This window comes from Pelophylax lessonae (genome assembly GCF_965119305.1).
Source record: "Pelophylax lessonae genome assembly, chromosome: 3".
NCBI classification, from domain to species: Eukaryota; Metazoa; Chordata; class Amphibia; order Anura; family Ranidae; genus Pelophylax; species Pelophylax lessonae.
This window is the reverse complement of record NC_138770.1, coordinates 102,635,994-102,663,770: the sequence shown is the minus strand read 5'-3', so window position 1 is coordinate 102,663,770 and position 27,777 is coordinate 102,635,994. Positions and strand designations below refer to the sequence as shown.

General features: G+C 42.0%; 1 protein-coding gene across 1 annotated transcript in view; it reads right to left on the bottom strand.

Moving 5' to 3' along the window:
• Positions 1–432: 432 nt before the first annotated feature.
• Positions 433–27,777, bottom strand: part of DRC1 (dynein regulatory complex subunit 1) — a 73,242-nt gene continuing 45,897 nt past the window's right edge. The window contains exons 12-18 of the mRNA XM_082249331.1: positions 24,292–24,410; positions 22,049–22,138; positions 13,833–13,916; positions 12,817–12,926; positions 8,443–8,589; positions 3,477–3,579; positions 433–535 (exon numbers count right to left, since the gene is read on the bottom strand). Coding sequence (XP_082105457.1) covers positions 473–535; positions 3,477–3,579; positions 8,443–8,589; positions 12,817–12,926; positions 13,833–13,916; positions 22,049–22,138; positions 24,292–24,410 — 716 coding nt within the window. The 3' untranslated portion in view covers positions 433–472. The remainder of the gene's footprint in view (positions 536–3,476; positions 3,580–8,442; positions 8,590–12,816; positions 12,927–13,832; positions 13,917–22,048; positions 22,139–24,291; positions 24,411–27,777) is intronic.

Sequence of the window (27,777 nt, the reverse complement as noted above, 5' to 3'; positions counted from 1 at the left end):
CACACTAGCGCGACTAAGTCGCGGTGGGTCGCTCGCCATTGATTAGCACAGGACCCGTTCTAATAGGAGCGACACAAGTCGCTCCGACTTAGAAAAAGGGTCCTGTACTACTTTGGGGCGACCTGGAGGCGACTTGCATTGACTTCAATGATATGAAGTCCATGCAAGTCACGCCGAGGTCACGGTGCACGCTGTGCACCGCGACATCACAGGTTGCCCCATCAAGTGGTGTCGCCCCTGTGTGAACGGGGTCTGATATTGCAAAAGTTACTCTAAAAACACTCTAATAACATAGGACTGACTGTAAGACCACATTCTATTAATGCTGGGGTCAGGAAGGTAAAATGGCGTTCTCTTTTGGATGACAGCTATTTCAATGGCCCGACCATGTTCTAGGGATGACACAAACAGAAGACTCTGAGTTTATTGTCGTTTTTCTTTTACACCAATGATACATTTTCTTCCTGGTGAATCAACTCTGAGCGAAATCGACCTTCATTATCTGTGTCGGAGGGATCTCCAGCTCTGTGTTGATCTTTAAATTGAAACAAAAAGGACAATATGAGTGATAAAGTCAGAAGGTTTAACATGAGGTTCACGTCACTCTGGCCACAAGGAGTACAAACAATTGAATGCAGTCACAAAGGAGAGCCACAAATAATTCTATACAGCCATAGTAAACAGTAACCTGCCTCTGCAATACAAACAAGGATGAAAAAGGTTTCTTCAGTTCCCTTCTAAAATACACATTGGGGCTGATTTACTAAAGGCAAATTGGCTGTGTACTCTGCAGGGGCAGTTGCACTTGTTTTCCAGAACTTAACCACTTTACCACCGGAGGATTTTGCTGTCTTACGTCTGGGCCACTATTTGCGACTCTGGACTGTGCAACTTTAACTGACAATTGCGCTGTCATGCAACCCTGTACCCAAACGAAATTTACGTCCTTTTTTCCCCACAAATAGAGCTTTCTTTTGGTGGTATTTGATCACCTGTGCGATTTTTACTTTTTGCGATATAAACAAAAAAAGAGCGACAATTTTGAAAAAAATAAGAATATTTTTCACATTTTTTTATATGAAATTCCCCCAAATCACAATTTTTTTATCATTTTAGGCCAATTTGTTTTCTGCTACATATTTTTGGTAAAAAAAATCGCTATAAGCGTATTTTGATTGGTTTGCGCAAAAGTTATTGCGTTTACTAACTAAGGGAAAGATTTCTGTCGTTTTTGGTGTGTTTTTTTTAACAAGTAATGGCGGCGATCTGCGATTTTTTTTGTGGGACTGCGACATTGCGGTGGACAGATTGGACCCTTGACTGACATTTTTGACACTTTTGGGGGTACCAGTGACATTACAATAGTAATCAGAGCTATAAATATGCACTGTTACTGTAAAAATGACACTGGCAGGGAAGGGGGTTAATTTTATTGGAGAGGGAGGGGTTAATGCAGGGCTCGTCAACATGTGTGGGGGGAGGTGACTGAGTGACACAGGGACAGATCGCATGTTCAGCTATGCTGAACCCTGCAATCTGACCCTGTCTGTCACTTAGGAGAACCGCCCTCTTTGTTTACACAAGCGGGCGGATCTCCACACTCGATCCCCCGACGATCGGGAAAGAGCAGCAGCGATCTCCGCTGCTCCTCCCCTGGCCCGACTCCCGCTGTGTCTGAATACAGGTCTACGTCGCCAGACGTTATCGAGCCACTTTGCCGCAGTACAGCTCTAGTGAGCAGTTCGGAAGTGGTTAACCATCACTGGCCTATGTAAAGGTAAGACAGTGAGGAGGGAGTTGCAGTAGTCCATCGTCCAATCATGTGCAAGCAAAAATGCATTTTTTTTTTATTTTCCTTGCACCTGATTGTGTATTTTTTACTAAATGAATCCTCATCACAATCGCTAAGTTCTGGAAAAAGGGAGTGCTTATAATCTCAGCTTGTTACCTGTATAAAAGACACCTGTCCAGAGAAGCAGCCAATAAATCAGATTTGAATCTCTCCAACATGGCCAAAACCAAATAGCTGTCCAAGGATGTCAGGGACAAGACTGTAGACCAGGGGTCTTCAAACTATGGCCCTCCAGCTGTTCAGGAACTACAATTCCCATCATGCCTAGTCATGTCTGTGAATGTCAGAGTTTTAAAATGCCTCATGGGATGTGTAGTTCCGCAACAGCTGGAGGGCCGTAGTTTGAGGATCCCTGCTGTAGACCTACACAAGGCTGGAATGGGCTACAAAGACCCTCGCCAAGCATCTTGGTGACAGGGTGACAACAGTCAGTGTGATTATTCGCAAATAGAAGAAACACAAAATAACTGTCAATCTCCCTCAGTCTGGGGGCTCCATGCAAGATCTCTCGTGGAGTTTCAATGATCCTGAGAACGGTGAGGAATCAGCCTAGAACTACAAGGGAGAATCTTGTCAATGATCTCAAGGCAGCTGGGAGCATAGTCACCAAGAAAACAATTGGTAACACACTACGTCATGAAGGACTGAAATCCTGCAGTGCCCGCAAGGTCCCCCTGCTCAAGAAAGCACATGCACAAGTCCATCTGAAGGTTGCTAGTGAATATCTGAATGATTCAGAGGAGAACTGGGTGAAAGTGTTGTGGTCAGATGAGACCAAAATCGAGCTCTTTGGCATGAACTCAACTCGCCGTGTTTGAAGGAGGAGAAATGCTGCCTATGACCCTAAGAACACCATCCCCACCGTCAAACATGGAGGTGGAAACATTATGCTTTGGGGTATTTTTCTGCTAAGGGGACAGGACAACTTCACCACATAAAAAGGAGGATGAATGGGGCCATGTACCTTCAAATCTTGGATGAGAACCTCCTTTTCTCAGCCAGGGCATTAAAATTGGGTCGTGGATGGGTATTCCAGCATAACAAGGACCCACAACACACGACCAAAGCAACAAAGAAGTGACTCCAGAACTAAATCCCATAGAAAATATGTGGAGGGAGCTGAAGGTTCGAGTTACCAAAGGTCAGCCTCAAAACCTTAATGACTTAGAGAGGATCTGCAAAGAGGAGTGGGACAAAATCCCTCCTGAGATGTGTGCAAACCTGGTGGCCAACTACAAGAAACGTTTGACCTCTGTGATTGCCAACAAGGGTTTTGCCACCAAGTACTAAGTCATGTTTTGCGAAGGGGTCAAATACTTATTTCACTCATTAAAATGCAAATCAATTTAAAACTTTTTTGAAATGCGTTTTTCTGGATTTTTTTGTTGTTATTCTGTCTCTCACTATTAAAATAAACCTACCAGTAAAATATAGACTGATCATTTCTTTATTAGGGGGCAAACATACAGAATCAGCAGGGGATTAAATACTTTTTCCCTCACTGTATATGGTATAAAATAGAATCCTCAAATATATATTTACTCAACAGAAAATTGTACTTGGCTAATGCAACAATAAGAAGGTGTGATGGAGAATTTAATCCAATCAAAGTAACATTTCTTACCTTAGAGTTGAGGTACTGATGTAACAACATCCTCAGCTCTCCATTCTGCTGTCTCAGTGCTGAAGTTTCAGAGATAAGCTGCGATCGATTCGTCAGGACATCACTAAAACACAGAGTGAATGACAGATCAAATCTATTCCCAAAAGTGGGATTCATGGAGGAAAGATACATTGTAAAAAGAAACAATAAATGTTCCAGGGTCAGTTTTGCGTTTACATTTTTTTTAAATCTTTTTTTTGTTTGTCCTTGGTATTACAAGCATTGAACTTCATTTACAATACTTTCTCCAAGTGTTAAAAGATAAAAATATGGGGTTGGGCTTGGCCCCTTAGTTCCAATGAAGGGATCTCTTAAGGCGTCAGCATACCAAGACATTTTGGACAATTTCATGCTCCCAGCTTTGTGGGAACAGTTTGGGGATGGCCCCTTCCTGTTCCAACATGACTGTACACCAGTGCACAAAGCAAGGTCCATAAAGACATGGATGAGTGAGTTTGGGGTGGAGAAACTTGACTGGCCTGCACAGAGTCCTGACCTCAACCTGATAGAACACCTTTGGGATGAATTAGAGCGGAGACTGCAAGCTGGCCCTTCTCGTCCAACATCAGTGCCTGACCTCACAAATGCGCTTCTGGAAGAATGGTCAAACATTCCCATAGACACACTCCTAAACCTTGGGGACAGCCTTTGAAGCTGTTATAGCTGCAAAGGATGGGCCAACTCAACATTGAACCCTACGGACTAAGACTGGGATGCCATGAAAGGTCATGTGCGTGTAAAGGCAGGCGTCCCAATACTTATGACAATATAGTGTGTGTGCGTGTGTGTATATATATATATATATATATATATATACACACAGTATATACTGCCTGGCCAAAAAAAAAGTCGCCACCAAAAAAAGGGTTCACACATGTTGGACCATCTTTAGCTTTGATTACGGCATGCATTCGCTGTGGCATTGCTTCTATAAGCTTCTGCAATGTCACAAGATTTATTTCCAACCACTGTTGCGTTAATTTTTCACCAAGATCTTATATTGATGATTGGAGAGTCGGACCACTGCGCAAGCCCTTCTCCAGCACATCCCAAAGATTCTCAATGGGGTAAAGTTCTGGACTCTGTGGTGGCCAATCCATGTGTGAAAATGATGTCTCATGCTCCCTGAACCACTATTTCACAATTTGAGCCGATGAATCCTGGCATTGTCATCTTGGAATATGCCCGTGCCATCAGGGAAGGAAAAACCCACTGATGGAATAACCTGGTCATTCAGTATATTCAGGTAGTCAGCTGACCTCATTCTTTGGGCACATGCAGTAACTATCCAATAGGATATTTACTACATGCTTAGTTTAGTTAGTTTCTTAGTTAATTCCAGGTGGCAATTTTTTTTTGGCCAGGCAGTGTATATATATATATATATATATATATATATATATAGTATTCATTTCATTAATACAATTTATTAGCACATACTGTATTTGCATTGGATGCCGGGCTTTCTAGTAAAGACAGGATAGAATTCAGTTCATTAATACAATTTATTAGCACATACTGTATTTGCATTGGATGCAGGGCTTTCTAGTAAAGACAGGATGGAGGGTGTGATTCTGCTTGGATTCATTCAGCAGTGCGTGAGTTGTGAAAAGACCCAAATAGAAGAATAACAAATTAATTTCCACAGAACTGTACGGAAATACCCTAAGTGCTAAATATAAAATACTCAAAAAAGGAAATGTGTTCAATATTTTGCTGTATTTAATCTACAGATGTGTAAATGTTCCCTACAGTGGGCACCTGTATCCAGCATATTACATGTAAATAAGGTTATGGCAACCAATCACAATTTAAGGGCCAGTGATAGTTGAATGTTACACACAGGCTGGCTGAGTCTCACGTGTCGGATATGTCTTAGATGCTCCAACAGTGAGATCTCCCTGCCGCAATCCATGACTCTGTTCCTGTCCATGTGGGAGTTTTGGATGTTCTTGTTAAAACAGGGATGACCAGCGCTATGGAGTATATAAATATAGAACTAAAAAGGGTGTAAGCTGCCACCAACCAACCCCTGGGGTACAAGGGTTAAAAGTGAATTATGATATAAAAAAGGTTGGTAATGGCGCTACCCATAAGAATAGAGAGGCACTTTGTTTTATATATAAAATGTGGTATTTTATACACACAATGCCTCTCTATTCTTATGGGTAGCACAATTACCAACCTTTTTTATATCATAATTCACTTTTGCATGTTCTTGTCCACTTTTGTGTGTTCCTACTGTTATATTCTCCATATTATAAAATAAATAACAATCCGGCAGGTAAGGTGGAAGCCCCTCATAACGGATACAGCAGAGTCAGAATTCAGTATAGAGATCTCACCAATAGTCCACAAAAAACAGAATCCATTCCCTGGTGGTTAATGTAGAACTAAGGGTTTAATTAAACTTTAAATGGTGCGTTTGGGCAAAACTAGCCCAAACAAACTTTTTCCTTTACATAACTAGGCTATTGCTGTGTGTGCTGTAATGGACTGTAGTGGCATTACCTACATACAATAAGCACCGCTGTGTCCTGCAGCAGTAACAACGACTTTCCATTTGCTTCCAGAATTAAATAAAGTTGAGCTGAGAACTTTTTTGCCATCTAGAGAAGCCTTGTATGTTTATCAATGAATATTGTACAAAGCTTCCTTTGAATGGCCAAGGTAGAGAGGAGGGTTGACAATATCACAATTTACACCACCAGTGGCTGAGAAGCACTCACACCAATGCTATTTTTATTCTGGCAGCAGACAGGAAGGCACCCATACTGCTACTGGACTACTTTGCCACTTTTTGTTTTTTTGATGAATATCCTTGTATACGTATTATGCTATGTCTCCTAGCTCCAATGGAATCCCCTGAAGAAGCTGCATAGCGAAACATGTAGCAATTCCTTGGGTAGACTTACGCATTAGTTCAAAAAAAGTGAGGATATGTGGGACTTTAGATGAGGCAATGACTGGGTAGGGTCATATGCCTCCATCCCTGGTACAGATAAATGAGGAGGGAGGTCTGGGACTTTAAATGAAGCTATAAAAGTGATGAAAAATCAATGTAAAATATGTTTATTTGTACACATACACATATTGAGTCATTTCAAAATACAATGAATAAATAGTATTGCTCATTAATAGCACCATTTTTGATTTTTAATGGGGATCCCACTCCCATGGTAGTCCATCCACCATTGCTCCTGGATATGAGTCCCCCACTATGTCTTCGGCTTCCAGCACCTCATTTGAAAAACTTTAGCTGACCTGTGAGTAACCAGGGGAGGTTCCTCTCCCCCTTTTCACTTCTTTATCCCTCTTTTTGTATTTAATACTAGACTACAAATATTCTTTATTGCAGATACAAGCATATTTACCCTGCATCGGCTCCTAATGAGTGGAAAGAACCCACGAAACGCGTAGAGCCTTTTTTGATGCTACGCAATGACTAACTTCTGATGTTTTACTTGTTCATACAACCAATATCTATCAATGCATCTTGATAAAGAAGTCTAGGTCAACTTATAAAACCACCCACACCACGGTGGTGTGGCGATATGTCTTAGTGTGTATATATATATATATATATATATATATATGTGTGCTATTAATGAGCAATACTATTTATTCATTGTATTTTGAAACGACTCAATATGTGTATGTGTACAAATAAACATATTTTACATTGATTTTTCATCACTTTATAGCTGTGTGCTTCATTTAAAGTCCCAAACCTCCCTCCTCATTTAGTTGCGCATTAGAATCCTGTTGCTCCAGGCACAGGAGGTCGACCATATTTTTGGTCCCTAGACACAGACCCTGTGTATTGATGGACCACACATGGGTTCTTTTGGTTTAGGAGTATGTTGTCGCACTGCTGTTTTTTCATAATTTGTGATGGTTTTTATGTAATTTTATACTAATAAACTTTGTATGTATTTACACCATCTAAGATTGTACGTTTTTTGTGCGATTAATCGGTGGTTGCCTATAAAGTCCTACTATCCTTGGGGGCTATTGTTCCTTTTTTTCCCCCTTATTTTTTTGTTACTTCGTCACTTACTGTATGTAGCAAATGCTACTCTTGTACATTACAGCGCACAAGCCACGTGTCTATGTAATGGCAATAGTTTGTTTGGGCCAGCTTGACCCAAACAAACTATTTAATGTCAAATTAAACATGGAATTCTACTTTAAACTATTCAGCATCCACTAAAAACTGAAATATTAAATGTGAGGGGACTGGCGATTTAAAGGAGAAGTTCACCTTTTGTAACATGCTACATATTTATTACATATTCAGGCTATAACATCAATGTTACAGATGCACCAGCCCCCGCTCCCCTGTTCTGACAGCTAGTGGGGGATATCCCCAGCTAGCTGTCACAATCTGCAAAAACATGGCCATGTGGGGCTCCGCCCGGCCCCTTCATCCATTCACAGTGTTCTGTGAATGGGAAAACTACAAGGTCCGACTGCCTTTGCAGCTGTCGGTTTGTAGTTCTCAAGGTACTGCCAGGGTGCCGTTGAGCACTGTGGTAGTTCATTAGGTCTTCCTGTCTCAGCGTAACTTCCCATGCATATCGGAGGTATGGCCAGACAGATACACAGGCAGACTGCAAGACCATGGCATTACACCCACAATCTACTGATCGCCGTTGCAGTGCTTTACAGGTCCATTACAAAAAATATAATAAATGCATATTTTTTTACCTGCAAAAAAAATTTGCATTTATTATTATTTTTTTTGAAAACGTGAACGTATCCTTTAATCTTTTACCAGTCAATACAATGGAAGTTTGACAAAGAAGATGATTGGTTGCCTTCTTAAATAAATCTGGTAATATAAAACACTTGCATTAAAAACTGATGCAAAGTCAGTGACAGGACTGCAACCCAATTACTACCAGTTACTAGTCACTGGTCTTACTGGTATTTCTCCATGGAGGACACCAGGGCATCCCACACTTTGAGTCGGGGCTCAGGGATGACGTGTGCAATTGATTCCCAGTAGGCAGCATCCTCACTGCTGTCTCTGTCTTCTGACCTGTCTTGTCTCATATGGGGGAGCTTTTCTCTGTAATGCAATTTATAATATTTTTAGTTAATTCACCCATTTATACAGCTCCATAATACTTTACACAGAACATAGAACTGCACACAGAATCATTTACATCAGTCTCTGGACCAGAAGAGCTTACACCCTAATGTCCCACCATAGTCACACACTATTATTATACATTTATATAGCACTGACATATACTGCAGTGCTGTACAGAGAAAACCAAGCCAGTCACTTCAGTCTCTGTACCAGAGGAGCTTACACTCTAATGTTATTATTATTATTACACATTTATATAACTGTGAAATCTGTATATTGCTCCATCCAGAATACAGTTATCAATAAAAATCTGACAGAGGCTCCACGCCTTCTCCACACAACTAAAACAAAAAAATGTTTTGTCTGGAGTTCTTCTTTAAATCACGATTCCACCCATAAGGCTGGCCAGTCACTGAGACAAGCAGTTCGGTTAAATATCTCCAAATAGTAGACAAACAGTGATAAAATATTTTTTAATTAACACAAAGTTACCTCTCTGATAGGAAGATCCCCTCACTTACCATTTGGTCACAGGACTAAATTTAAAGTGTCACTAAAGGCAAAACTTTTTATTTTGGATAGAGAAAGGGAGGGTCAAACACTTGTCAAGTTTTTTTTTTTTCCCCCATCTGTATCCCATTGCGGAGATTTCCCTTCACTTCCTGTTCCATAGCCAAACAGGAAGTGGGAGGAAATCCCTCCAAATTGAGGGAATCCCTTGTTGTCACCAGAACTAGTGTCCCCATTGGAAGATTTCCTATTCTAAACCAAAATTTGGGATTTTCAATTACTTTCACTCTTGATGATAATGGTAAACAGGACAAATCGAAAGGGTGAATCTCCCTAACAGGGACACAGAGACGTAGAGATTGACCGATTGTCGGCAAAGCCGATATATCGAGGGCCGACATGAACTTTCCCCGATATATCGGAATCGGCCCCTGAGGTTACCGATATTGCCGATACAGTGGTGTAATGGTTAGCACTTTCACCTAGCAGCAAGAGGGTTGCTGGTTCGAATCCCAACCACGACACTACCTGCCTGGAGTTTGCATGTTCTCCCTGTGCCTGCATGGGTTTCCTTCGGGTACTCCGGTTTCTTCCCACACTCCAAAGACATGCTGGTAGGTTAATTGGATCCTGTATAAAATTGGCCCTACTGTGTATGTATGTATGTGAGTTAGGAACCTTAGATTGTAAGCTCCTTGAGGGCAGGGACTGATGTGAATGTGCATTGTATATATGTAAAGCGCTGCGTAAATTGACAGCGCTATATAAGTACCTACCTGAAATAATAAATATTTTGGGAAAGTGCTGCACCGGAATGATGCCTGCAGCTAGAGGCATCACCCCGCTACCGGCGTCCATAGCCAACGGTCGGCTGTCTTGTAATGACAACCGATGTGGCTGAGAAGTCGATTGGCTGTGATTACAAGGAGCGGGAGGGGACGCCCCGTCGCCTTTTGTGGCTCGCCCGGGTCTCCTGTCTCACCGGGAGACCCAGGCAACCAGCTTGCATGGCTGCTGAAGATCCGATCAAAGCTGCATTCAGCTCTGATCGGGTCTCCATGGAAAAACCTGGAAGTGATGTCATGAGTGACATCACTTCCGGGTACACGGCGCCAGATTAAAAAAAATTACAGCATTCAAAACAGCCAAACTTGGTATTTTGAATGCTTTTAAGTGCAGAGAAGGGGGTTTGGGGTCTTTTAGACCCCCCAGATCCCTCCACAAGAGTACCTGTGAAGTAAAAAAATAATTTTTTTTTTAAATGTACAAAAATATCAGCCCATATCGGCCGATACCGATATGCATTGACCAAAATATTGGTATCGGTATCGGCCAATCACTAACAGAGAGTAATAAAAACTGACAGGGGCTCTAATCCATCTCCACTCTATCCAACATAAAAAAGTTTTGTCTTTAGCGACACTTTAAAAACAGGGACACAGACGGCAAAGAAACCCTGACAGGGGTATAACCTTTCCCGCCCCCCAACTGTAGCCAAAATGAAAATAATGCATTTTGCCAGGAGTTGGGCTTTAAATGATGAGGTGCTTAAAAAAAAAAAAAGAACTCAATGCTAACAATGGTGTTCAGTTGCTCCCACTCTTTCCTCGTTGTTGCTTGTACTCAAACAATCCTTCTCTCACCCTTTAAACTAATTAGAGGGATACAATTACATTTCTCATTTACCAGGACAGAGCACATGGCTAGGCTCTGCCAGCTGCAATGGAGAGAGAAGCAGTGAGGAAGTGCTGGAAAGGTAAGTATCAGTGGGTTGGGGGTTCTAAAGACAACCTCCATTTGTCGTAAATGGGTAAAATTATATTTTCTTTCCAAGAGGAAAAACATGAATTAAGGCTAAGTCATCCTACAGTTGGGTACGGGGAAAACATTCAAACACCCTTATTGCCTTCCATATTTCAGAACTGGGTGCCTCCGTAGATAATTGCCAAATATTAGTGCTGTCACCCGGGCAAAGAGGATGGACTCAGGTTTTACATAGTGTAGCTTGGCTTTACACTTTCTACACGGCCCGTGGCTGGAGGACTACAATATACAAATAAAGCATCATATTTTGAATCCGATAAATATAAAATGTTACAATTGTGAATAGTTCATAGTAGATAATGACATATAACTGGACTTGTGAAACTTCCTAAACATTACAGAACAAGTCCAACTGAATGTGACTATTATGAGCTATGCCATATTGTAGATAAATCACACACATTACATGTGGATATATTTTTAATATTTTAAACCAGCAGATAAAGCTCTAAGCAACTGGAGTCTCATATAACAGTTGTTTTGTTATACAGACCTGAATGATCTGCTCGTGCAGATGACAACATCCTAGAGTAGTGATGGCAAACCTTGGCACCCCAGATGTTTTGGAACTACATTTCCAATGATGCTCCACTACACTGCAGGGTGCATGAGCTTAATGGGAAAGGTAGTTCCAAAACATCTGCGGTGCCAAGGTTCACCATCACTGTTCTAGTGCATTAATACAGAAAGGATAAAGGTAGTGCTGGGCTTTCTCCTTAGACACCCATACAAAAAAATATGCTTTCCAAACTTAAAGTGGTTCTAAAGCCTAAACGTGTTTTACCCTAATGTGATTGTAGGTAAATAAAAAAACACTTTTTTTTTTTGGGTCCTGGCCCCTCCCCTCTGTTCAGTGCCGCCATCGGAAGCCGCTTCCTATTGGGGCACCCGTACTTTAGCCCCACTGCTGCATCCATTGACACAGACAGCAGGACTTGGCCCGACCCCTTCGCTCCCTCGTCACTGGCTTTGATTGACAGCACTGGGAGGCAATGGCTTCCGGTGCCCCAGCAAAGCCAGCAAGACCCTGAAGTGAGGGGAGAGAAGAGCTGCAAACGTGCAAGGCACTGGATAGAATGAGGGCTCAGGTAAGTAAAAGGGGGGGGAGGGTGAGGGGGGATGTTGTCACCTAAACATTTTTACCTTAATGCAATGAATGCATTAAGGTAAAAAATGTTTAGGCTTTACAACCACTCTAATGCATTCCTTGCATTAAGGTAAAAAATGTTTAGGCACCAATTTTGCCCCCCCCCCCTTACTTACCTGAGCCCACATTTGATGCAGCGCTGTGCACGTCTGCAGCTCTTTTCTCCCCCCTCTTCCTGGTCCTGCTGGCTTTGCTGGGGCACCTTTGGCTGCTATCAATCAAAGCCAGTGACGAGGGAGCAGGGAGCGGGCCGAGTTCCGCTGTCTGTGTCAATGGACACAGCAGCGGGGCTCAGAAGCGAGCACAAACAAGTTCCCCCATGGGAAACTTCTTTCCATGGGGCAATGGACAGAGAGGAGGAGCCATGAGACCACACGGGGGACATGACAGGAGGAGGATTGGAGCCACTCTGTGCAATTCCATTGCACAGAGCAGGTAAGTATAGAGATGTTTGTTCTTTTTTTTCCTTTATAATCATTTTAATGGTATGTATACACCATGTCATACATTTTTACTTTTAAAATAAAGACCTAGAACTAAAAAAAAAAAAAAAAAACATTTAAAAACCTATAAATAAATATAACTTATTTAGAAACTTATAAACATAAAAATAGGAACCAAACTCATCAAAATTTCCCTTTTCTGTTACATAATTTGTTGAATTATTTTATTTTGAATCTGGGAAACTTGACTGTTTGACAAATCTTATGATTTGACCGAACCTAGAATGGTGGAACTCCATGGTGAAGTCTCTCAAGGCTTGAAGGACATCATTGGGACAAATAAGATCACTGGGGGTTGATGCAGGAGGATGTTGGACACTTGCTTCTTCCTGAAAAAACAAAGACCATCAAAAACAAAGACCATCAGAAGAGACAGGAACAGGAACTGAAGGCATAAGAGAAATATATAAAGATACACCTTTTCAACAATGCTTTTATAGAAACTAAAACAATTCTAACAAGAATGTGTTCATATACTCAATTCCATGTACACACGATTTAGTCAGTGCCATCTTAAGAGCATTAAAGGGCCCCGGGCAATGCACTGGGGCTCTGCCTACACAATCACCCACGAGAATAAAAATGTAAATTATCGATAAGGCGATATTTACTGTTACAGCACTGCAAGGCTAATGACAGCCTCTAAATTGTGCTGCTGGGTCGGTGAACACACACATAGACGGGAGTCAGACTCGACTGTCCTGTGTGTGCCTGTTCTCGTGGAGGCGGACAGGCATTCCTGCAGTTGTGGGCTCCCCCTCCATGGTCCAAGTGGCCTGACAGCAGTGCAGAGCCGACAGACGCTTGCCACCTGCTAAGTTTGGCGTTGGAAAACACGGGAATCAGAACTAATGCTTGGCTGGGCCTGGGTCGCTGGGCAGGTGGGGCCCCCGGGCAACTGCCCAGCATGCCCAATCAGTAAGATGGCCCTGGATTTAGTTGTATTCCATTAGTAGTCTGAATTTACATCATAGTTTTTATAGAACAAATCATGTCATTCCCTATACCCCAGAGGACCCTTAATTGGACAATCCAATGTCCGTATCACAACACCAATTTGTTGCACTTCCAATTAATCCTTTTGTACATTTCAGGGTTGTGGGCAATAACAGATGATCCTGAAGGAAATTCATACAGTCTTCATGTAGACAACACTTAATATCAGAGGGAAAGGATATATAAACTGTATGTGATTGAATTGCTTTAAATGTCAGTGTTTGGGATAAAGGTTTTACCTGCAGAGACTCATGGCGTTGTTTGTACTTCAAGAAAAATTCCACCAGTTTGTACACATCTTCCTCCACCTCTATCCGGAGGGCCTAGAAAACACACATATCTCACATGTCATCGAATGTACTATATGACGCCTTACAACTGAAAATAGTTATGTGCCATCTATTCCACTGCAAATTAGAAAAATGAGGGGGTTTTTCTTGAGTGAAGTCATGCGAGTCAGCTGTGTAATATCTAGAACTGCACACCGATCCTTCCGACATTTTGGCTCTAATCAGCAAGTTCTAAAAAAACAAGAGTCTTTGAATTGGGGCTGAAAGGGGGGGGGGGGGGCATATGGGACTGCTAGTAAGCTTATGATAAAGCTGAAAGAAGGAGCCAGAAACCTTGCAACATAACTTGCAACATGTACATACCATCTGTTTTAATAAAGTAGAATATGCTTTTCTGAAGTGCAACCCTTGACATCACCTATGGACCACATATACAGTGCTTTGTGAAAGTATTCGGCCCCCTTGAACTTTTCAACCTTTTGCCACATTTAAGGCTTCAAACATAAAGATATAAAACTGTAATTTTTTGTGAAGAATCAACAACAAGTGGGACACAATCATGAAGTGGAATGAAATTTATTGGATATTTCTAACTTTTTTAACAAATAAAAAACTGAAAAATTGGGCGTGCAAAATTATTCAGCCCCTTTACTTTCAGTGCAGCAAACTCTCTCCAGAAGTTCAGTGAGGATCTCTGAATGATCCAATGTTGACCTAAATGACTAATGATGATAAATAGAATACACCTGTGTGTAATTCAGGGGCCGAATACTTTCGCAAGGCACTGTAATAGTCACTTAATGAAAGGTAAAGGAGCTGTCAGAGACTGCAGACTTGTAACAGGAGATGGTCAAAGTCTACAGGCATACTGCAAAAATACTACCGGATATTGTAAGAAACTGCAAACGTTCTAAGGGAGTTGTTGGAGACCGGGGGTATGCTTCAGAAGACAGTTATAGACTGAAGACACATTACAAGAGACTGCTAGAGGTCACTGTTATTACAACCCCTTTACAAATGCTTTCACTTGTGTAATCCCAAGAGCTAAAATAAAAAATAAAAAACAGAGGTAAAAAAGATAAAAAAAAAAAAAGGGATGGATAGCACTGAAAAAAGTAAGACCGTGTCAACAGGGTAGCACAGGGTTGGGAAAGCCCTCCAGCGTTTGTGGAACTACATGTCCCATGAGACATTAGAAGACTGACAGCTACAAGTTTGACTCCCAGAGGCAGAGGCATGACGGGACTTATCATTTTGCAACATCTGAAGGGCCGCAGTTACCCACCCCTGGGGTAGCATGTTGCTCCCAGGCCTCAGGACGGGCACCAGGGATTTAAACAGAAGCTGAAAAGTGGTATGTATTAGAGTGCCCTGTACTTTTCTTACATGTTTATTAAACCTTAGTCTGCTATGCCGCGTTCTTTTTATTATTTATCAGGGACATCAAATAAAGTTGTAGAAAGTAATGTTCCAGCTTTTGCTGACTTATGCAATGATGAAGAAATTATAAAACAGAAAGCAACATTTCAGACAAAATAGGGAGAGAATTGAACCCTGTCAGGTTTTTACAGCTGTCTGTGTCTCTGGGGAAACTGGCCCTCAATTATTATTATTACTTTTTACAACCTTTTCCCACTAGATCACTGAAAAAAAAAAAATTTAATTTTTAATTTCTACCACTAGATGTCATGAGTAAGTGTGCTATACACAGTTTAAATGGAAGTTATGAATATATATATATATATATATATGTGAACATACACACACATAAACGGTGTATATATATATATATATATATATATATATATATATATATATATATTGTGACAGGAAGTCAGGTAAATCTGGGAATGTAGTCACTGAGAGGAGACACATTCCCACCTGCTTTGAAAGTTCACTGATACTATAGGGTGTTGGCTGCAGAGAGAGCCAGCAGGAAGTGAAAACCATTCAGCTGTTCAGAATGAGGAGATCAAGGTCTCTATAATTTGTCCAGAGAAAATCTATTGAGTGCTGCCTCCTGTCGCCGTGTGGGCTGGGAGAGGAAGGCAGACATACGTGTACCTCCCGACGCCGTGTGGGCATGGGAGAAGGACTGCTGCCTCCTGTCGCCGTGTGGGCTGGGAGAGGAAGGCAGACATACGTGTACCTCCCGACGCCGTGTGGGCATGGGAGAAGGACTGCTGCCTCCTGTCGCCGTGTGGGCTGGGAGAGGGGGACAGTCGGATGTGTGCCTCCCGACAAGCTGGTGAGCATGGGAGAAGACCCCCTACAGCGATGTGAAGCTAAGGAGGGTAACCACGAGTGAAGACGTCTCAAAGGTGAGAAGACAAAGTGTTCCATGTGAAGAGTGTGAAGAGAAGTGTTCCATGTGAAGAGTGTGAAGAGTAAAGGGACCTGTTAAATGAACTGTGTTCAATGTGAAGAATCTGAAGAGTAAAGGATCCTGTTATAAATGAACATGTGCTGTGTGAAAGAAAACAAAGGGACATGTTCAATGGACAATGTTTGTGCTGTGTGAAAAGCAAACAAATGGACATTTGAGTGTCTGCTGTAGGATCAGCAGTGTCGGCCCAACAGTAGGTTGGAAAGACTTCTTAGGTAGGTTCCAGCTGTGAGAAGGTAGCCGCCCACAGAGGCAGGATTTATTTTGTGTTTTATTTTATTTTGATGTTTTTGCTGCATGCACTGGTATGAAGAAAATTGCATGAATAAATCAGTCTTGTTTTCAACCTCTAATCGGCTATCTCTCTGTGAAAACGCACCCCCAAAGGGGTCATCCACGCCTACCACCGAGCTAATCCCTCACATATGGTGGAGGTATGCAGTGGGCATAAGCAGAGATCCCTGCAAGGAAGTGCAAATGTTTGATGAACTTTGTCTGGTGCATGAGATTGCACAATCTATGTGTGCAGGAGAGAAGATCCTGACAGAAAAAAAAAAAGTGTTTTAAAGAGACAGCGGTCTCAAAATTATTTGATGAACTTTGTTGTGTCTGGTGCAAGTGACTGCACAAACTGTGTGTGCAGGAAAAGAGATCCCGCAAGAGAGAGAAAAACTACATGTGTTAAAGAGACAGTGGTCTGAAAATTTTTTTTGCTGGACTGTGAAAAATTTGTGGAGTTATTGAAGATGGGGCGTTCAAAACGCCTGAAGAATACAAAGATAGATGAAATGAGAGACCGGATTCTATGGATGGAGGGGATGTTGCCGTCTGAACCAGCCCCATCCATGCCTAAAGAGGGTCTACTAAAGAGGAAGGTTGTTGTCCCTAGCAACACTGATGAAACCGCTATGGAGACGCAGTGTGCTCAGATGAAAAGTAAACTCAAAATGGAGGAGATGTTGAAACATCTGATTATATCAAATGCAGCTCAACAGCAAGCAAATGCAGCTCAACAGCAGGCAAATGCGGATTTTCAGCAGAGCTTTGCAGCTCAACAAAAGGCTCATCAAGAGAGCATGGCAGGCTGGAAACAGAGACGCCAGCAGCCAATGGAGGCCATCGGTTTGGAGGAAACCGAGTATGTGTGCAGGGCTGAGTTGGATGCCTTGCAACGGAAAATGGAAGAAAAGGAACAAGCCTTGGAATTGCTTAAAATGGAGCATAGAAACTTGCAGGAAATGAATGAACTACTCAAGTCTCATGTGTTACAGTGGAAAGAATCCACTGCTCTTCTTTTGGTCGAGTTGCAAAAACGCAGAGAGACTATAATGGAGAAAGATACCATCCTCATGGAAAAGGAAAGTGAAATTCAGACTTTGCAGAAGCAAAGTATGGCTGATATGTTGGAGTTGCGTAATCAGCTGGAAAAAAGTCTTCAGTCTTTGGGAGCTACAAAAATAGACCTGCAGGAGTCGCAGGAACAGAATGTCGCTCTGAAAACGACATTGTCTCTCAGCGACAACGAGAAAAGTGAAAGAGAGGCTAAATTACTGAGTACTGTGTATGAGCTCACTACTTTGAGCAATGTGGTAAATGAATGGCGTGCGGACTGTGAAAGTTGGAAAGGGGAAGCCCAACGTGTCCAGCAGCAGTTAAAGGAGAAAGAAGCCTGTGTGGCAGAATTACATTCTTATTCCCAGATGCTAGCCAATGAGGTGAAGGCTCTTATGCAGGGAAAAGGAGATTGTGAACATAAGAGGGAAAAAGTAGAGGCACAGCTTCTGGAATCGCAAGTGAAGGTGTCAGAAGGTGACCGATTGTGTGCTAAGCTGTCAGAGAAGGCAAACCGACTGCAGGTTGAGCTGGACAATGTTACAAATCAGCTTTCTCAAGCAGACAGCAAATCTAGAGAAATTGCGGAAGATTTTTCTATCTTGGAATCGCAGCTGCAAGACACGCAGGAACTCTTACAGGAGGAGAGGTGTCAAAGGCTGAGTTTTAGCACAAAGCTCAAACAAATGGAAGATGAGAAAAATGGCTTCCTGGAACAATTAAAAGAGGAGGCGGAAGCAAAGAAAAACCTATCAGAGCAAGTCGCAACATTGCAAGCTCAGATAGCGGATATGAAAAAACGCATGGAAGAAAGCGTTGGTTCATTACAGTGTGTTGAAGATGTGAAAAAGAAGTTTGATCAGATGCTTGGTGAAGAGAAGCCTGTGTCTGCAAAATATGCTGAAGAACGCGCCCGTGCAGAAACGGAGGTGCGTGATAACGAGAGCAAAGCCCTGTTCTTGGCTCGCTCTTTGGAGGAAGCTCTAGAGTGTAAGGCTGAACTAGAAAGTGTTGACAAACAGCTGCGTACAGAAATGGAAGAATTGGTCAGCTCCAAGGATGATGTTGTGAAAAGAGTTCAGGAGCTAGAAAAGTCTAAGCGAGCCTTAGAACAGCAAGTAGAAGAGATGAAGATTCCGTTGCAGGAACGGGAAGAGGAATTCCAGGCAACAGAGGATCTGTCCCAAAGAGGGGATAGTGTGCCTGATGCAGTTTTTAAAAGGATCAGTGTTTTGGGGTCTGTCCTGAGTGAGCCTCAGAAATGTGATGACATGTGGCTTGAATCACCCCTTTGGAATAAACCGTTCCTTCAAAAACTTCAAGCATTGGAAAATGTATCATTAGAACTTCAGCAAACAAAGGAGCTGAGTAAGAAATGTGATGATTTCTCAGTTCAGGCTGAAAACCTAGTGGGGAAAACTAAGGCTGTTGGTGAAAACGTGAAGCAAATGAATAAGTGCCTTTCAGGGAGTGTTTCCAAAATGGAACTGGTAAAAGAATGTGTTGCAGTTCCATGCTTCTTCACTGATGCAGAGAGGAGGTCTATAATGGATACCACCCAGATCGCTGGGTTCAACTGTGTTGTTGCCTTTGACCCATATGATGATGGAAGGAAAGTTGATAAAGTACAGACGTTTCCTGGAACAAAGCTAAGTGAAGCAGAGGTTCTCAAAGTGTTGTGGAAATCATTTGTTGATTGCAGAGAGAGGCGTCTTAAGAATGTTGAAGACTTTAAGACTAGCAAAATTGAGTTGCCTATGGATCACGGACCTCCATGGTGGATTGGACAGACGGTTATGAGGGACAAGCTGTCTGACATTTATGAGAAAGCTGTCAATGAAGATGACAGAAACGAGAAGGAGCAAAATTATGCCAAAAATGCAGTTGAAGAATGTGTATATGAGATGAGAGACAAACTGTGTGGCATTTATGAGAAATCTGTCAATGAAGATGACAAAACAGTTTCATCCGGAAGCTTGAGGATATTAGGAGGCTTATCAGTGAGTCAGCAGTGCCTGACACATGCGTGCCTGGAAATATGTGTCCCAACCCTAGGGTTGAAACAAGAGGGGGGGGTATGTGACAGGAAGTCAGGTAAATCTGGGAATGTAGTCACTGAGAGGAGACACATTCCCACCTGCTTTGAAAGTTCACTGATACTATAGGGTGTTGGCTGCAGAGAGAGCCAGCAGGAAGTGAAAACCATTCAGCTGTTCAGAATGAGGAGATCAAGGTCTCTATAATTTGTCCAGAGAAAATCTATTGAGTGCTGCCTCCTGTCGCCGTGTGGGCTGGGAGAGGAAGGCAGACATACGTGTACCTCCCGACGCCGTGTGGGCATGGGAGAAGGACTGCTGCCTCCTGTCGCCGTGTGGGCTGGGAGAGGAAGGCAGACATACGTGTACCTCCCGACGCCGTGTGGGCATGGGAGAAGGACTGCTGCCTCCTGTCGCCGTGTGGGCTGGGAGAGGGGGACAGTCGGATGTGTGCCTCCCGACAAGCTGGTGAGCATGGGAGAAGACCCCCTACAGCGATGTGAAGCTAAGGAGGGTAACCACGAGTGAAGACGTCTCAAAGGTGAGAAGACAAAGTGTTCCATGTGAAGAGTGTGAAGAGAAGTGTTCCATGTGAAGAGTGTGAAGAGTAAAGGGACCTGTTAAATGAACTGTGTTCAATGTGAAGAATCTGAAGAGTAAAGGATCCTGTTATAAATGAACATGTGCTGTGTGAAAGAAAACAAAGGGACATGTTCAATGGACAATGTTTGTGCTGTGTGAAAAGCAAACAAATGGACATTTGAGTGTCTGCTGTAGGATCAGCAGTGTCGGCCCAACAGTAGGTTGGAAAGACTTCTTAGGTAGGTTCCAGCTGTGAGAAGGTAGCCGCCCACAGAGGCAGGATTTATTTTGTGTTTTATTTTATTTTGATGTTTTTGCTGCATGCACTGGTATGAAGAAAATTGACCTAATAAACCAAACTATTGTTTTTCAACCTCTAATCGGCTATCTCTCTGTGAAAACGCACCCCCAAAGGGGTCATCCACGCCTACCACCGAGCTAATCCCTTACAATATATACACACACTATTAAGTTCATATAAAATATGCACACTTTCTTAGGCTTTATTCTGTGTAAATAAGGCTTCTCCTAGCATGTAACGGAACTGACAATTACGATTTGACATTACATGTGAATCTATACTTCGTTTCATTTTTATAATTTAGATGACCCTGGGATAGAATGGCTTTAGGACTAAGTAGCTCGTGCAAAATGTTTCAAGAATTTTTTTCTTCTGATGATTTGCTGTAATGACTATAAAACACAAGCATTCCTGTCATGATGCTAAGTTCCATCTAGCTTTGTATGGGGGGGGGGCAGCTAGAATATCTGATATCTATTTTCAAGACTGGAGAAAGCCGTATACTGACGGAAGGCCACAAACACAGTGTGGGTCGCGGTTCCTTTACATTTCTGTTATAACATTTTGCAAATAAATTTGTTCTTTATAAATTTAGGCCAAACTACATTCTGCTCCATTTCGTTGGTGAAAATAACCCAAATAAGTGTTTATTATTTAGTCTGTATGAAAGTTATACAAACTATGGTATATATTTGAACATGAATCAATCATGGTGTACTGACGGCTCTCATTTCTTGAGACCTGAAAATGCCAGGACAGTACAAATACCCCCAAATGATTCCTTTTTGGAAAGTAGGCAGTCCAATACATTTCATTGGTATAAGCAACCATTTTTACTGAGGGAATACTCATTTAGTGAGTATTGTTGTGATTAGCCACAGCTAATCACATGGTACAGATGGGCTGTGATTGGCCCTGTGTGCCATGTGATCACTGTGACCAATCACTGCTAGCAACACAACTGTACACAATGGATGGCATGAAAGGAAGCCATCCGTTGTGTACAATTGTCATGTTATCTGATGTGATTGGTCGCATCGATCACATGATAACGGCAGCGAGCCGGTACAGTAATCTATCATCGACTGTGTTCGGCAGACACAGTGGGTGACAGATCGCGCCTGCAGGGACGGCGCATCATATGACGTGCACCCAGAATGACTAAAGTCCCACCCGGCCGTCATTTTGTAATAGGCCAGGGGGGAAGTGGTTAACAATGCTGCGGTCCAAAGGTGCCCCTGGGCTCCTTCATTCAGAGATGGGGCACTCTAATACAGAAGGTGTGTTACTGGCCAGATCACCAGGTGAAAACAGAGGGAAGACTAATGCAACCACCACATCTAATGACTGGTAAGCTGCAATATATTACATTTTTGGTTTTGTGTTTAATACCGCTTTAAGCTAAACATACAAATGTAATTTTTCAAGGCCGTTGACCCTGAGTTAGAGTATTGTATTTTTGTTAAAAACTTTTAAAGTAAGAAATGTTTTAATCCTAAGCATTATTGTTATCTGAATTTCTACATACCCCAAATATGGAGTCCAGCTTCATCAGAGAGCGATCGTCTTTCTCCAGAGGAGACAGGAGCTGCAGCAGTTTACTCTCTATAAGAAAGCCCTAAAAAAATGAAAGAGTCTTATTGGTGATGGAAATTACAAAGGCATACAATTAGCTCAATTTTCCAAGCTTCAACACCAGCTTAACGGTTCATGTGGACAGAAGTTCTAGTCAAACGCAGTTTTTTCTATTCAAAAACATGCAGCTGTATTGAAATAGAAAAAGCATTGTTTGCCATAAAAGTCGGCACTTGACCTGCTTTGTCTATAGTTCCATGGTAGTGATCGTCCGATATTTTTTTTTTATTGCCGATACTGATACCGATATTTTGGTCATTGCATATCGGTATTGGCCGATATTTTCGTACATTAAAAAAATATATATGTATATTTTTTTTTTTACAGGTACTCTTGTGGAGGGATCTGGGGGTCTAAAAGACCCCAAACCCCTCCTCTGCACTTAAAAGCATTCAAAACGCTAAGTTTGGGTGTTTTGAATGCGGTCATTTTTTGAATCTGGCGCCGAGTACCCGGAAGTGATGTCATGACTTATGTGTGTACTGTGTGCTGCTTTTACTAAGGGATGTGCTGGATTTTATTTCCTGCTTTTCAGGGAAACAAAATCCAGCACATCTCTCCTAACAGGATGGTGCTCTGCATTGTTTACATATGCAGAGCCCTGTCCAGCCTCTCTCCTCACTGATCAGCAGGTGCAGGTGGGCATCCATTGGCTGGCACCTATTGGCTTCTGCTGTGACTAATCACAGCAGAAGCGGCGCGCCCCCAACCCTGAAGTGCAGAATCACGTATATATAGTAAATCTGCTATAGGGCGGTTGTGTATACAACTTGGGAAAGAAATTGTCTGCACACCTCCACCGGTCCTATAGATTTATTGAAATGTATAAAACTGCCACCAGGACAAGGACACAGACCATGGAAACCATAGTTTTGAAGAAGCACGTTGTTAGTGTGAAACACGTCAACCTTTCCATGGTCTGTGTCTTTGTCCTGGTGGCAGTTTTTTACATGTTCCAAAAAATCTATTGGACCAGAGGAGGTGTGCAGCAAATTTCCTTCTCACTTTGTATACATGGATGCGAGCCGGGATAGCACCCAGTCCCACCTGTCCTCAGGATTACACCTCTTACCTGGAGCAGCGAATTGGCCTCTCTGTTTTCCCTATAGGGTGGTCAGCAAGCGGGTAAGGAAGAAAATTCACTTTGCAAACAGAAAGCATAGTTCATAATTAAATTACTCATATTTTTGAGAATGCAAGAGAAGTGAAGAGAACAAAATAATGGGGTGGGCAACTACATGGCAGATGAGATTTAATGTTGAAAAATGTAAAGTGGGGGTACTGGTAGACAACAGGCTTGGCAGTGGCATGCAATGCCAAGCAGCTGCAAGCAAAGCCAACAGAATACTGGGATGTATAAAAAAGGGGATTCACTCCAGAAATAAAGAGATTATTCTCCCACTCTACAAGACTCTGGTCCGGCCACATCTGGAGTATGCTGTCCAGTTCTGGGCCCCGGTCCTCAGGAAGGATGTGCTGGAACTGGAGAAAGTCCAGAGAAGGGCAACAAAAATAATTAGGGGAATGGAGGACATCAGCTATGAGGAAAGACTACAAGCACTAAACTTATTCTCTCTGGAGAAGAGACGATTGAGGGGAGGATATGATATCAATGTACAAATACTGTACTGGCGACCCTAGCATAAGGAACAAACTATTCAGAGAAAGGAGATACAATAAGACACGTGGCCACTCACTAAAACTAGAGGAAAGGCGGTTTAACCTTAAAATACATAGGGGTTCTTCACTGTAAGAGCAGTAAGGATGTGGAATTCTTTTCTGAAAACAGTCGTATCAGCAGGGAGCATCAATAGTTTCAAAAAACTATTAGATGGGCACCTTAAAGACCACAACATACAGGGGTATACAATGTACGGTAACAGCAAACACACACACACATCATAGGTTGAACTGGATGGACTGATGTCTTTTTTCAACCTCACTAACTATGTAACTATGTAAGTGGGAACACAGTTCAGTTGAAGTAAACTCCCAAAAGTCCAAAGTGGGCAGGAACAGTCAAGAACTATGGTTGGGAGACTGGGAGACCTCCAATCTGGAGTCCCTAAGAAATAGAACAAGCCTACAAGACTCCACTTGCAGTTCAAATACCCCTTCCCTCCCCTGCTCCCTTACAGATTCATCACACAGCAGTTCCAGGATCTGTTTCACAGTCTGCGGGGAGAATGGCTGTGATGCAGCACTTGAGCTTTCCTCATCGGCAGATGTTACCGGATCTCTCTGTCCATCAGCAGCTGACACAAAAAAAGAAATAGAGACATTAGCCCTAAACTAAACTTGTGAAGAAAAAAGAAAATTGACATAGCGTTGGTGATCCCAATATAAGTAGAAGATTGTGTTGCTCGGCCTCGAAGGGCAATATCCTCTGTGTATTATATATAACATGCATATCTCACCCATGGAATCAACAGGAACCTTTATTTCGCCAAGATTTCTGTACTTTCTGTCTCATTTATACATTAAATAGGCCTACACACCTTTTCAAGTTGGCTTCTGTACAATACTTAATAAAAGTTATTGGAAACAAAAAAAAGACCTATACATAAATCAGAAATCCAGGATTGGAAATAAACTGCCCAGCTGTAGCACAAAATAAGAAAAGCGACTGGTGCTGCTAAACTTTTCATTTTAGATAAAAATAAGGGAAGGTTAGAACCCCTGTCCATTTTTCTATTTTTTGCCATATGTGTCCTATTGGGAAGATTTCCCTTCACTTCCTGTCCCATAGCCACAGCAGGAAGTGAGAGGAAATCCCTCCAAAGTGAGGGAAATCCCTGATTGTCACCAGAGGTACTGTCCTCATTGAGATGTTTCTCTTCTATTCCTGTTCTGGTGGTGACAACTCAAAATTTGGGATTTTCTTTCACTTTCGGCGATAATAATCACCAGGTCAATTAGTAAGAGCAAGCCTAGATAATAAGCAGCACAAACAACAATAAAAACCTGACAGGTATTGTAATTCCTCTTCATACCACCCAAAGCTAAAAAAAAAGTTTTTCTTATGTTCTACTCTAAAATTGGATATAAGTGTTAATGGTAACATTAAAGTCAATGAACCAATGTGCTACCAATAATAAAATGAGGAAAGTATGCCTGAATAATTAATGTCAATAGCAATAGCAGCCAATTTCTGTAGTGTCCCCACACACAATAAAACTGATAAAAGAAATCAAATCAGCGCTAAAGCAAAAAACAACATATATAAAATGAGCATAAAAATGCATACATGTGCTCAAATCTAGAAATGTCCAAAAAATATTGATGTGTAAAACATCCTTATATAAACACAAATAAATAGTATAAACCCACAGAGGGGTAGTGCAATGAAAGTGAAAAGAAATATTTATAATGTGTAAACAATGAAAAGTCCACAACTTTATGGGACCAGTGAAGAAAAAGATTCTCAAGGGTTGAGAAAGTCACGTATTTTGTGACGCAACGCGTCGGAAGGAGACGGGCGACGTCACTTCCGGTTTTCGACCTGAGACCAGAAGTCTACATTCATCTATGCTGCACGATTCGGGGACTCTGCAGCCCCGTCCACTACACTTGTTATTGAGTATTGATTTGTAAGTTTATGACTTTATTAATAAATATTGCCGTTATATATACTACACCATGGAGGTACTAATTTATTTTTCATGAGCGGACCCTTCGCTACTGTGGAAGAATCTTTACCATAGGAGTGTCTTTTGAACGCGATTAACATCTTATATTGAGGTGAACGGCCACTGCACTCACTGGTTTGGATTGGTGCTGATTCACTTTTGGGATTCTGCACGGAAGTCACTGTTATTGCTGCAATTTTATAACTTTATACTTATGGACTTTTAATATTTTTGCTTCACTGGTCCCATGAAGTTATGGACTTTTCATTGTTTACACATTCTAAATATTTCTTTTAATTTCATTGCACTACCCCTCTGTGGGTCTATATTATTCATTTGTGTTTATATAAGCATATTTTGCACATCGATATTTTTTGTACATTTTTAGATTTGAGCGCATGTATGCATTTTTATGCTCATTTTATATATGTTGTTTTTTGCTTTAGCGCTGATTTGATTCTTTTTATTTTAAAGCAAGCCCAGAGATGTTTCCCCAGGTATGTTTTTTATTCCTTAATTCTCAATACTCTTGGATAGTGGTACATAAAGCAAATTGTCTTTAGTGAAAGTTTTCACCAATCTATATGGTCTCACCCTGCACCTTAAATTAGTAGCCCTTTCTGTAATTTTCCTTACTTTTAAATTTTAAATTTTTTTTTGGTTTGCTTCTCCCCCTGCCTTTATTCTCACTAAGGCCCCTTTCACACTGGCGAAGTTCACCAGCCGATTCACCAGCTCAGCAGTGAATCTCTCCGCTGATCCCCACTGAGCAGACAGATGACAGGTCTGTGTCCACTCTTCTGATCCAGAGCAGACATGGACACAGCCCACTGTCCTCTATGGGCTGTCGGATGGAAACAGACTGCCTGTCCATTTCCATCCGACTGTCATCCAATCCAATCCGCCACACAGATAGGGAACGGATCCCCATCTATCTTTTTTTAGTGGACAGAATCGGATTGGATGTTGGCAGGTGTCAGCAGACATATGTCCGTTGACATCTGTTGCTCCATAGTGGGCAATGGATGGTCCAATGGAGTCCACCTAAAAAACTAACAGGCGAACCTGACCGGTCCCTCCGTGTGAAAGGGGCCTTAGGTAAGAATGATGTTTCACTCTCTTATTAAGTAAACAGAGGCAGTGCCAGATCTCATGCATGCAAAGACAGAGATGTAGCACAGTGTCTGTTTACATACTGTTTTATGAATGGAGGAAAGGAATGTTTTCCTGGGATATGAGATGTTCCAGAAGGCATATACTCCATTCTCAAGATCCGGTGCTGCGTCACTGGGGAAAGCAGGAAGATAGGGGACTCTGCATGACATAAAAAGAAAGATGATGGGCATAGGACAGGACTTGTAGCAGGACATCTGGGTGAGAGAAGAGGACAACGCTGGATCCACTGTGCTTATAAATATGAGATTACAGCACAAAAAGAGAAGCAGCAAAGGTAAGAGGGAGAATATAGTATATTTCATTTAGAGGGCGAAGTTCCTCCTTAACATATTAGCATATATTTTGCTAAATCCATCTTTTGCAAAAAAGTAGTAAATGCACATACACTATATTGTCAAAAGTATTGGGACATGTGCCTTTACTTGCACATGAACTTTAATGGCATCCCAGTCTTAGTCCCTAGGATTCAATATTGAGTTGGCCCACCCCTGCAGCTATAACAGCTTCAACTCTTCTGGGAAGACTGTCCACAAGGTTTAGGAGTGTGTCTATGGGAATGTTTGACCATTCTTCCAGAAGTGCATTTGTGAGGTCAGGCACGGATGTTGGGCTAGAAGTCCTCTCTCGCAGTCTCCACTCTAATTCACCCCAAAGGTGTTTTATGGGGTTGAGTTTAGGACTCTGTGCAGGCCAGTCAAGTTCCTCCACCCTAAACTCGCTCATCCATATCTTTATAACCCTTGATTTGTGCAATGGTCCAAATCATTCGGTGGAGGCGGGATTGTGGTATGGGGTTGTTTTTCAGGGGTTGGGCTTG